The 12,916-nt window shown below is 43.7% G+C and overlaps 2 protein-coding genes across 3 annotated transcripts in view; one reads left to right on the top strand and one right to left on the bottom strand.

The window, feature by feature from the left end:
* The window catches only part of ARMC6 (armadillo repeat containing 6), a 32,745-nt gene extending 21,236 nt beyond the window's left edge, over positions 1-11,509 (bottom strand). Inside the window, exons 1-3 of one of the 2 annotated variants that reach the window (XM_068271278.1) lie at positions 11,389-11,509; positions 1,565-1,706; positions 872-954 (exon numbers count right to left, since the gene is read on the bottom strand). In XM_068271278.1, the coding sequence (XP_068127379.1) occupies positions 872-954; positions 1,565-1,706; positions 11,389-11,487 (324 nt within the window). In that variant the 5' untranslated portion in view covers positions 11,488-11,509. Of the gene's footprint in view, positions 1-871; positions 955-1,564; positions 1,707-11,340 lie in introns of both variants that reach the window. The other variant, XM_068271277.1, reaches the window with a different exon arrangement.
* Positions 11,510-11,616: 107 nt separating this feature from the next.
* The window catches only part of SUGP2 (SURP and G-patch domain containing 2), a 48,063-nt gene continuing 46,763 nt past the window's right edge, over positions 11,617-12,916 (top strand). The window contains exon 1 of the mRNA XM_068234196.1: positions 11,617-11,696. The gene's annotated coding sequence lies outside the window, so the exon portion shown is untranslated. The remainder of the gene's footprint in view (positions 11,697-12,916) is intronic.

Consider the following 12,916-nt stretch of genomic DNA (forward strand, 5'->3'; position numbering starts at 1 on the left):
CTCAGTTGCCTCCAGCAGACCCTTGATGTGAATATGATTCATTTTCTTCTTATTTTCATGGTCCTTCTGTTTATATACAACCTGTCTGAGTTGCTTACCTTTTGCTTTTAAAATAGACTAGATGACATATCTGTTGTGCTATGTATGAGTCGAACATTTCCAACATACAAAATCTTCCATGCTTTTACTGTATCTTACAGAATCTGATTTAGACCAGGGGCAAACTAGAAATTGCAAAGCACTATCGAAATTGCTAGCACTTTGTGTCAGCGTTTTGTTGCCGATGCTGCTTTTTCCGGCGATTAAGATAACTTATCTATTATGAATTGGAGCCCAAAAACTCACAACATGCTGCATGTCCTGCATTTTTGATTTCCAAAATCGCAAGCACTCTAGTGGGCTTAACACCATAGACTTACACTAGCAACGCATTATTTAAAGTGCCGGCGATTGTCGGAGCTTCAAAAACGCACCCAAAATCGCTCTAGTGTGTCCCAGCCTCTAAAATGAACAATGAATGGTCATGCATAAACTGATTTTTCCTGGAGTGGAAAACAAGACTAGAATATCAAATGATGATTGTTGGATAGCTGTGTTCCCACAAATTTCAATACACCACGTTATAACTGAGCCAAATCCCAGATGGTTACAAAGTTGATTACAGGACATATTTTTTATCCTTGTACAGATAAGATTGTGATTTAGTTATTTACTAACAAGATACTGGTTCCAGCATGAGACGCTCAGTGTCAGTTGCAGGGATCAAGGAGCTAAGGCATTCTAATGATGACATCATACATCGTCCAGGTTTATATATCATGCTGCAGTGCTCCTGTGTGCTTCAACTACATATACACAAGATAAAACTTACTTGTAGAATCCCATGATCTGGAGCCTCCTCACCGTTTTCACTTTGTGTCCGAAACTCCTTTATTATATTTGTTAAGTCAACACCTAGTTAACCAGAGATAAACAGCTGCTTTAAAACCTTTGTACTTAATTATGCAGACAATATTAATTACTGGGCAACTAGAAATGTGCATTCAACTCTATTGTATCACTCCTCTATTAGTATGTTTAACTTTTTTGTTCTTGTTTTGTTTGAAAATCATAAAAAATTGATTTGTAAAAAAAAATAATAATAATGTGCATTCAGAAGAATAGTGGGGTGCACCAGAGATCGCAAATCACTCTCAAAAACGCTAGAGATTTTTGAAATTTTGTCCCCTGCATTCCCTGTGTGAAATTACTCTAAAAATGCTGTAGGCACCGAAATTTGAAATCACTGCCATAGGCCTTCATTACCCTAGCCCTTTTTGAATAGCTGGCAATTCCTAGAAAGCAAAAACTGCTGTTGAAACAGCTCTATGTTCAGTCTCCGAAGATTTCTTACCTAGGACCAAACACTAAGTTGGTCAGGTAAACCTCAATTGTACTGTACTAAGCCTAACAAGTTGTAAATCATCAATAAGGTGACTGCCTAATGTGAAGTGAGGTTACTGATTATCAAAACAAATAAAAAAAAACCTGTAGCTACAAAGGATTCAGCTGTATCTTCTGGTACCTTGAGATTCAAACTGCTGGACAGCTTCAATCACAGCCTCTTCTGGTTGCATATCAAACATATCCAAATTTTCTTGTACAACAGCATCAAAGGTCTCCTGTGTTATCCACTTGCACGCCATTTTCAAACTGCTCACTGTTATCTGAGAAGAATAAAATAAATATTTGAATGCCAAGATGTAAGACAACCAACAATTTACATTTCCTTAGACAAGGAGCACACTTGGCGCTTTCTGGTGACCACATTTATTGTGTTTTCTGCATGCAATGTTTGCATTTGTTGTGATCTTTCATACTGCAGCAAAATATAATGAAATTGGAAATGTATGCAATGTGCAAAAAAAATGCAGAAGATCTTTCGATGAAAAAAAAACAGCCAAATAGATAGCGGACGTACATGAAAAATCTTATTCCTGAGCCGGCCACTGACTTCCATGACCAGTGTGGCATTGCACATTTTTCTGCATATAGTAAAATGTGTGCAATTCAAATAAGTGTGCTCCCCGCCATAAGGTGCCCATACACTTACACGATTTCCCGCCGGTAGAAATCGATGTGCGAACGCTGACCGAACGACCGATTTCCATCTGCAATCGATCCATCCCGTCAATCTGTCCGCGCAGAAGATTTTGGTCGATTGCCGGCATGTCGGGAGTGCATCGATAGCGGCGTGCGAATATCCGACGACCGACGCTAGCGGCAATACATTACCTGTTCCACCGGCACTTGTCCCCGCTGTCCCTTCTCCGCGCTGGGCTCCGGCTGGCTTCACTTACTTCCTGTCGGGGGAAGTTTAAACAGTAGAGCGCCCTCTACTGTTTAAACTTCCCCCGACAGGAAGTAAAGTGAAGCTGGATCCCAGAGCAGAGAAGAGACATCGGAGACCGGGGGACTCGCAGCGGCCGGATCAGGTATGTATGCAGGGGACGGCGGCGGCAGCGGCACAGATTGTGAATCGGTTTCATAGTGAAATCTATTCAAAATCTGTTTGCAGTGTAGGCAGCCAACAGATCCCTTTTTGATCAGATTCGTTTGATCACAGAGGGATCTATCTGCTGGTCGATCTGGTGGCAATCAACCAGTGTATGGCAGCCTTTAAGGCATACCTGAACTGACATGCAACATAATAAAATAACAGTGTTAAGCCTATTTAGAACTTGTCTGTGATTACTTAGTCATTCATTTTTATTCATTGCAAGGGTTAAAGGAATACCGAGGTGACATAAGGGTTGATTCATCAAATGGTGGTAATACTGGGGTGCACACATAGCACATAGCAGTATTACCATTATTTCCGCATGCAGCACCGTGAATTACGCAAGTAATGCTCCTCAGTTATGCGTGTTACTGTAGCAATGGTCACACTATTATAAAGGCTCATACACACATCAGACCATAGTCTTTGGAAATGAAAGATCACAGACCAATTTTACCCCCTTCCATGTAGTATGAGAGCCATACCTATACAGTCTGTTCTATGGAGCTGAACTCCCCATCAGACAGAAATCTTTGCAAGATGCTGCACACAAAGATGCTGTAGACATTCAAAAGATCAGTATCTGCAAAAGATCCGTTCCTGCAAAATGCATTCATAGTCTATGATATCTGCAGATCATCATACACACCTTGTTTAACAGACATTCATCTGCAGATCAGATCCACCAGGATGGATTTTCAGATCTGCAGATGATTGTCTGATCTGCAGATGAATGTCAGTTAAACAAGGTGTGTATGAGGATCTGCAGATCTCATAGACTATGAATGCAATTTGCAGGAACGGATCTTTGGCAGGAACAGATCTTTTGCAGATACTGATCTTTTGTGTCTGTACAGCATGTTTGTGTGCAGCATCTTGCAAAGATTTTTTTCTGATGTGGAGTTCAGCTCCATAGAAAAGACTGTGTAGAGTATGGCTCTCATACTACATGAAAGGTGGTAAGATTGGTCTGTGATCTTTCATTTTCCAAAGACTATAGTCTGATGGGTGTATGAGCCTTAAGACTCGCAGTGTTGCAAGCGGAAGTGTAGGTAATACTGACGTGTGCTTTGTGTGCACCGCAGTATTACCGCCATTTGATGAATCAACCCCATGATGAGATAGACATGTGTATGTACAGTGCCAAGCACGCAGCTAACTATGCTGTGTTCCTTTTTTCTTTCTCTGCCTGAAAGAGATAAACATCAGGAATGCAAGTGAGTTTCTGTCCGATTGGGACCTGACCTTCTGAGAGAAGGAAAAAGATAAAGAGGGTAAATAGTTCATATATTTTAGCTCTGGCATACTTCAGTGAATGTGGCATTGAGCAGAGACAATAAAAACATTTTTTAAATATAAAATAAGATTATGGAATATCTAAAAAGGTAATTTTTAGGAGAAGGAAGATCGATACAATTGTTGATCTCATCAGTTTATTTCACCTTGGTATGCCTTTAATATACCAATGCTTTATGTATGTAAATGAGGCAGTCAAACTGCAGTCCAATGCAGCTTGAATGAAATGTGCACCATTTTCATTGTCGATGCGTTTGAATTAAAGGACAACTGTAGTGAGAGGAATATGGAGGCAGCCATAATTATTTCCTTTTAAAGAGACTCTGTAACAACAAAAACCTCCCCTGGGGGGTACTCACCTCGGGTGGGGGAAGCCTCCGGATCCTAATGAGGCTTCCCACGCCGTCCTCTGTCCCACGGGGGTCTCGCCGCAGCCCTCCGAACAGCCGGCGACTGTGCCGACTGTCAGTTCAATATTTACCTTTGCTGGCTCCAGCGGGGGCGCTGTGGCGACTTTCGGCACGGAAATAGACGGAAATACCCGATCTCCGTCGGGTCCGCTCTACTGCGCAGGCGCCGGAAACTTGCGCCTGCGCAGTAGAGCAGACCCGACGGCGATCGGGTATTTCCGCCTACTTCGGCGCCGAGAGGCATCAGAGCGCCTGCGGAGGAGCCAGGAAGGTAAATATTGCGTCACCGCTGCACAGAGGGCTACAGCGAGACCCCCGAGGGACGCAGGATGGCGTGGGAAGCCTCATTAGGATCCTGAGGCTTCCCCCACCCGAGGTGAGTACCCCCCAGGGGCCGTTTTGTCGTTACAGTTCCTCTTTAAGCAATACTAGTTGTCTGGCTATCCTGCTTATCCTCTGCCTCTAATACTTTTAGCTAGGGTTGCATTGGTATTAAATTCCACAGTATGATATTAAAAAAAAAAAAAAAAATACCATGGTATGGCGGTATTATACAATTATTTGGACCTGGGCCCCCACCCCCCTTACATTAAATAATATGGCCCCCCCACCCCAGTAGTAGGCCTCTGCAGCATAGGTAGCCAGGGATAGGTGTAGGCAGGATAGGTGGCCGCAGCATAGGAAGCTAGGGATAGATGTCGGTGCCCGCAGTATAGAGGGGGGGGGGGGGACGTAGCAAAAAGGGGTTACAAATACTTACTTGCCGGACCAGTCCTCACACTGTACTGGCTTCATTATACTTCCTGTTCTTGCTTCCATCTCCTTATAATAGCGCCCAGGGGGCGCCATTTCAGGGAAATGTGAGGTAAGAACAGGAAGTAGAATGAAGCTAGTACAGCGTGGAGGACCAGGCTGCCAGCAAGTATTTACTTATCCCCACTGCTGTTCGTGCGCTCGTCGCTGCGTCGCATCCCCACCCCTCGAAAACCGGTAAAACGAGATTGTGAATGGTATGATTACCATGCACAATCAAACCGCGGTATACCGGTATACCGCGGCAACCCTACTTTTAGCCATAGATCTTGAACAAGCATGCAGATCAGATGTTTCTGACATTATTGTTAGATCTGACAAGATTAGCTACATGCTTGTTTCTGGTGTGATTCAGACATTACTGCAGCCAATTAGAAAAACTAACTATAACAAGTAACATGTCTATATCTCTTATCTAAAGTTTAGATAGTTTACACAGCATATCTCACTGCAAAAGTTTAAAAAGTGTATGATTATTTATTCCTGTGATACAATGAGGGCAGCCATGCTCTTTTTGTCATATTGTCACAGGCTAAGAGCTGGAGATGCTATCAGTTTTCTTGTGTGTAAATTCAGCCCCCTCTCCTCTTCCCTCCTCCCCTCTGCCTTTGAAATCAATGGCTAGTAACACCTCCCCCTCCTCCTGCCCAGACTGAGCTCTTGTAAGCCCTTGCTATTGTCTGAAAATGCCTTGGCACTCTGAGGGCTGTGGGCGAGGTTTGTTTAGTTTATAGGGCATTAAAGTATTAAAACAAAAACAAAAAAAGTATTTGGCTTGAGGAATGCCCTATAAACTATATGAATGGAACACAATTATGCAATGAATAAAAGTTTATCTCGGATCCACTTTAACTAAAGGGACTAGAGATTTGTGATTAGCGATTTTAATTCTGATTGGTCCTTTCAAATTATTATAATTTTTTTTTAACAGTTTGCAGTAATGTAAAATTACACACAAATCGCATGTGTCGCGATTCATGAGCGATTTTCCAGTGCTTCAATACTTTACATTGAAGTGCAAATGCTCCTAAAATGCGGCATGTCCTGCGATTGCGATTTTGCTAATCACAATTATTTCCTTTTAAATAATGCAAATTGCCTGGTTGACCTGCTGGTCCTCTGCCGCTTGTCCTTTTAGCCATATCCCCAAACAAGCATGCTTATCAGATGTTTGACTTATTGATGCTTGACTTAAAAAAAAATCACATACTTACCTAAGATGGTGGAAGCCTCTAGATCTTATAGAGGCTTCCTATGGCGTCATCCGGTTCCTTGTTGCCACTCACGGGCAGCCCAAAGATTTCTGACAAGGGCTTGATGGAAATTTGATTAGGGCCACACTCCTCTTTAAGCATGACTGTACCCGTACTGCGCCTGCGCCAAAAGAGAAGTATGGCCACAATGTTCTGGAGGGTCCTGGGCAGCGGCAGGCGACAGCTTGGAGAAGGCTCTGGAGGATCCAGAGGCCTCCCTCTCCTTTAGGTAAGTATGTGACTTTTCACCCGAGCTTAGGCTCAGGTTTGCTTTAAAATGGAACTGAAACCTGGCTTCTGCCAGCCCCCTGCAGCCGACCTGTGCCCTCGCAGCCACTCACCAATGCTTTGGTCCCACGCCACGGCTATTTCACTTCGCGCAGTTAGAGTGCCCCCAGCTGGACATGTACTGTGCAGGCGCAGTATGCGTACTGTGCAGATGCATGCGTAGTACGCATACTGTGCAGGCGCAGTAGCTAGGCACAGGGCGTGCCTAGCTACAGGAACGTGTACTAGGATACGCGTGGCCACGGTGCAGTGGAGATCGACTTAGATGACGCGAGGCGGCCGGCGTGTGACGTAATCCGCGTCATACGCGGAAGGAGCAGCCCGACACTCGGGCGAGTGTCGCCCGGGCTGCGGCCTGTCAGCCATTCCGGAGCGGGGAGAAGGAGAAGAGCCAGGACGCCATCGTGGGACCTCCCGACCAGCACTAGGCTGGAGAAAGCCCCAGGTGAGTACAACTTTCATTTTTTTTATGAGCTCGGAGTCACTTTAATAACTGGTTGAACCTCCTTTGGCAGCAATAACTTCAACCAAACGTTTCCTGTAGTTGCAGATCAGACGTGCACAACAGTCAGGAGTAATTATTGGCCATTCATCTTTACAAAACTGTTTCAGTTCAGCAATATTCTTGGGATGTCTGGTGTAAATTGCTTTCTGGAGGTCATGCCACAGCATCTCAATCAAGTTGAAGTTAGAACTCTGACTGGGCCACTCCAGAAGGTGTATTTTCTTCTGTTTAAGCCATTCTGTTGTTAATTTACTTCTATGCTTTGGGTCGTTGTCCTGTTGCAACACCCATCTTCTGCTGAGCTTTAGTTGGTGGACAGATGTCTTGACATTGGAATTCATTTTTCCTTTGATGATAGCAATCCGTCCAAGCCCTGACGCAGCAAAGCAGCCCCAAACCATGATGCCCCCACTACCATACTTCACAGATGGGATGAGGTTTTGATGTTGGTGTGCCTCTTTTTCTCCACACTTTTTCTCTAATGTAGTGTGTTTCTTCCAAACAACTCAACTTTGGTTTCATCTGTTCACAGAATATTCTGCCAGTACTGCGGTGGAACATCCAGGTGCTCTTTTGCAAACTTTAAATCTGCAGCAATGTTTTTTTTTTTTTTGGACAACAGTGGCTTCATCTGTGGTTTCCTCCAATGAACTCCATTCTTGTTTAGTGTTTTACGTATTGTAGATTCGTGCTAGAGACTTTTGTAAGTCTTTTGATGACACTCTAGGATTCTCCTTCACCTCATTGAGCATTCTGCGCTGTTCTCTTGCAGTCATTTTTAAAAGACGGCCACTCCTAGGGAGAGAAGCAGCAGTGCTGAACTTTCTCCATTTATAAACAATTTGGCCTCGATTCATAAAGCATTTCCGCATGAGGAAATGCTGAAAACGGCTCACTTTACCGACCACACAGCCAAATCTGTATTCATAAAGGCTTTTTCCGCATGAAAAGCCGACATTCACGAGCAGAGTGATAAATCACCGCCTTGCGCGGTGATTATCACAGCAAAAGTAACAAGTAGTCAATTCATAAAAATTAGAGGTAGCGGTATGCGGACGGGTATTACCGCTACCTCTGATGTGGCGAGAAGCGTGCGGAATACAGTGCAGTGAATGGGACAGACCTCCCAAGCAGCTGCAGAGAGAACACCGCACGGAGGGATTCCGCCTGCTTCTCCTGTTTCCGCATGCGTAGCACAGCCTAACGCCTGCCTACAGCGGAGTATCTCCGCACGCCTGTCACAACTAGCTACATTTTTATGAATTACCACCCTGAAGGCGAAAATACCGACAGCGGTGTTTCCCCGCTCGACTTTCCCCACTCGCAGGCACTTTTATGAATCGAGGCCAAAGTCTTACCGTGGACTGATGAACAGCAAGTCTTTGGAGATACTTTTATAACCCTTTCCAGCTTTATGCAAGTCAACAATTCTTAAATCGTAGGTCTTCTGTGAGTACTTTTGTGCGAGGCATCATTCACATCAGGCAATGCTTCTTGGGAAAAGCAAACCCAAAACTGGTGTGTGTTTTTTATAGGGCCGGGCAGCTGTAACCAACACCTCCAATCTCATCTCATTGTTGGGACTCCAGCTGGCTGACACCTCACTCCAAATAGCTTTTGGAGATGTCATTAGTCTAGGGGTTCACATACTTTTTCCACCTGCAATGTGAATGTTTACATGGTGTGTTCAATAAAAACATGGAAACATTTAACTATTTGTGTGGTATTAGTTTAATCAGACTGTCATTGTCTATTGTTGTGACTTAGATGAAGATCAAATCACTTTTTATAACCAATTTGTGCAAAAATCCATATAATTCCAACGGGTTTACAGAAACATACTTTTTCTTGCTACTGTATGTTGATCGTGATGATGCCAATGGAAAACAAAAAAAAATGTGATCAATAAGATGCTGACAATTTGGGTTGAACAAATTCAATAGCTGATGCCTTTGTCTGCTTGCAATCTTGGTATGAATTGAAGGACACTCCCAGTGAGCTGATCCGAATTGGTTTTAGAATGCAGCACACAGACCATGCCAGACCATTTTTTTTTTGGAGTCTGCAAAGCATACTTAGATTTAGTGCCAGTGCACACCAAAAGCTCTAGCATAATCGCAAACGCTCAGCGATTTTTGAAGTGGTTTTTCAGAGCAATGCTAGGCATGATTAGAAAATCGCTAGGCACATGCCTAGAATTTCTCTGAACAATCACTTCTAAAATCGCTGAGCGTTTGCGATTATGCTAGCGCTTTTTGGTGTGCACTGGCCCTAAATCTAAGTATGTTTTGCAGACTCCATGGCTCATATGCAATTAAATTTTTCTCCTAGGTGATATTTTTAATCTTGTCAATCAAATGCCTTTTTAAGCCCCCAAAACGCAAGAAAATACTCAAAATAATGTTGATAGTACCCTTTCACCTACTTTTCAATTGAAATGTACTGGAAAGTTATTTTAAACAGAAGATGAAAAATGATCTTCTAGGAGAAAACTCAGGAGAAAAAGTTAATTGCATATGGGCTCATGTGCCCAGCGATTTTCCAATCATGCCTAGCGATTTCTGGAGCGTTTTGGTGTAGCGCTTTTATTTTTTGTTACAGTAGAGCTGAAACTGAACAGCTTCTGTAACAAAAACGCTTGGAAAATCGCTGTGGGTTCTTTTCAGTTAGCCAGGCGCATCCACTAGGCGGCGATAAAACTGCACCAGAGTTACATCTTTCCCTACTATCCATGGCGGCCTGGAGGGGGAATAGTAATTAACGCCACCTGGTGGTTGCGCCCGGCTAATTAAATAGTATCTCGCTGTGTTTGAGGGCTTTTCAGAGCGATTTTCCACTTTCCTAAGCTTAACATTGAGACTGAATCGCCTCAGAAAAGCGCAGAAATGCTGTAAGACCCGCGTTTGGGAGAAAATCGCATTGCTCTGCGGTGATCCATCCCATTCAAATACATTAGCCAAACGCTTTTCAAAGTGCTCAGAAGCGCTCTTGGTGTGCACCAGCCCTCACATTGTTTTGGCAAATGAGGGCTGATGGTAGAGTTGTGCATAAAACCCTAAAATTGCAGATACTGAAAAAATAATAGGCTATTGGATTTCCAATTTAAACAGCAGAACTGTAGCAGAGAAGAAAAGCAGGTCCGGTGTGGTGAAATGTTTTGCAACTTTATCAGATTTTGCAACCGGTTGCACTTATTTATAGGTATAGCTATCAGAAAGTGCAACCTAACCATTGACTTTAACCTATCTGTATCAGAAAATGCAACCCAACCAAACCCTATTCTCACACAAACCCTCCCCTCTTGCTCAACTAATAACCCCCCTGGAAGGAACAATCCCCCCTCTTGCTCAACTAATAACCCCCCCTGGAGGGAACAATCCCCCCTCTTGCTCAACTAATAACCCCCCCCCCCCCCTGGAGGGAACAATCCCCCCTCTTGCTCAACTAATAACCCCCCCCCTGGAGGGAACAATCCCCCTTCTAGCTCAATGGGATCTGTGGTGGCAAAAAATTACAGGCGTGTTAACAGAGAGGAGCCACGCCTACACAGTCATACACTGTCCTCTATGGCAAGTTGCAAAATATGATGGGTAGCAAAATTTTTCACTACACCGGCACCAGTTGCAATGCTTCAGTGAATTTTTATTCCAATAGGTACAGTAAGGTTACATGGAGGTACAGAAAGGACGGCCTGACAGCCGTTTCGCAGGTTTCCCTGCTTCGTCAGAGGCCAATAGACGAAGCGGGGGAACCTGCGAAACGTATGTCAGGCCGTCCTTTCAGGACCTCCATGTAACCTTACTGTACTTATTGGAATAAAAATTCACTGAAGCATTGCGACTGGTGCCAGACCTGCTTTTCTTCTCTGCTACAATTGTGATCTCTTCACCAGGTAGAGAGCAGTCTCAATTTTTCCAATTGCAACTTCCAGCACTATCGAGTGCCAGACAATTGTACTCTTTTATTGCTTTATAAACAGCAGAACGTGTTGAGCAAAATATGCCCATGCATATTTGTCATTTTCTCTGGTATCAGCTGGGCATTATAAGTAGCCAGTAGGATTTTTATGTCTTTTCAGCTTCCATAATAGAAATCTACGCCTCACAGGTTGCTATGTGTAACAAAAGAGCAGTCACCTCACTGATCTATTCAACGACACAAGTCAGCCCTTTCACAAACACAGTAATCTACCTCAACATAACTAACCAATATTACTATATTAAAACAGTAAATTACCCCAAAACAGTCGCTCATGCAAGGCTGACAAGCGGTCATACAGTGTACCTTCTGGGCTCCTGGCATCACCACCGCGGGCGGAAGTGGCGTCACTACATTCTCCTCTATGTACTTCTTACCATTTATTTCCAAAATTAAGTACAACATTTCTAGCCAATTCCAATATGAAACTCTCTTGTGATAGAGTATTTCTTAGTATTACACATAAACTATGACAAAATTAATGGTTTGCCCTTAGTAAAAATGGCTATTATCTCGCTGACGTCATGCGTCTGCGCACGGCCGCCGCTTGTGAGCTCAGCGTAATCTGGGTAGAGAAGGAGCTGCAGGCCTGGTGTGGTTTGTTGTGTGAACAGGTAATTGCTCTTGTTTTTTTCTTGTTATGTCGTAGGTAGGAGACGGGTCAGAGGACAGCAGTGAATCACTATGCACTTCTTCCTGCAATACCTAGTTTACGTGCTGCATGCATAGCCTGGCTGTGCGGCGGACGCGTGGCTGCTGCGACGGCCGAATGATGAACTGCGGAACACACCCATCCTTTCCCATTACTTTCTTGAATCTCGTGTTAAACCCACTTTCCACTATACAGTAAAACTCCCGCTATCCAGAACTCAGTTTATCAGAATTCTCAAGCAACGAGAATAACAAGTCTAGCCTTTCAGGATGTATGCATTTACTTTTACACTTCTTTATACAGTAATAAGCCTCTGTTACAGGAGAACTGTAAGCTATAACAAAAAAAAGATCCTCCTGTCCCCCACTGCAGCTCACTTGTGGGTTTTGCAACTTTAATGTCGCCCCAAGTAAGTTAAACTTTTTTTTATTATTATTATAGCTTACAGTTCTCCTTTAAAGCGGAACTGAAGCTCTTCTAAAAAGGAGTTTCACTTACCTGGGGCTTCTGCAAGCCCCTTGCAGCTGTTCTGTCCCACAGCACTCCTCAACGATACTTCTTTTCCCGCCGCCAGCTAGTTTCGGTACTCGACTTGTAAGTCAAGGGTTCATTGCGCCTGCGTGTACCCGCCTGCAATAGCACTATTGCGGACTGGAACGTGAAGGATACGTGTGGCCAGAGCCGCGCAAGTGCAGTAGCCCGTCGGCGAAACCAAAAGTAGCTGGCGGCGAGAGAACAGAGGATTGTGGAGGACCAGCACGGGACTGGATGGGCTGCAAGGGGCTTGCAGGTAAGTGAAACTCTTTATTTTTAGAAGATCTTCAGTTCCGCTTTAAGCTAAATCTGTTCTTTGTCTTAATTTGTTTTTAATTACTGTATTTCAACATGTTGGATTGTGAGCTCCTCTGAGGAACAGTTAATGACTAGACTACGTATACTCTGTACAGCACTGCGGAAGATGATAGCGATATATCAATATTAATAACAATACAGAGTTTTTGGTAAGTATACAGTTTGAGGTATAGTACTGTCTTTAGTCAGGCCTATTTTTTAGCATTGATCCTCTAGCAACCAGAAACTGCACTGATCCAGCATCAGCCAATCCCCTTGGTGCCAAATAATGAAGGTTTTACTGTAGCACCTGAAATCTATACTGTATACCTAATAGGGCTGCATGATTTT

The sequence above is a fragment of the Hyperolius riggenbachi genome, chromosome 1 (assembly GCF_040937935.1).
Source record: "Hyperolius riggenbachi isolate aHypRig1 chromosome 1, aHypRig1.pri, whole genome shotgun sequence".
NCBI classification, from domain to species: Eukaryota; Metazoa; Chordata; class Amphibia; order Anura; family Hyperoliidae; genus Hyperolius; species Hyperolius riggenbachi.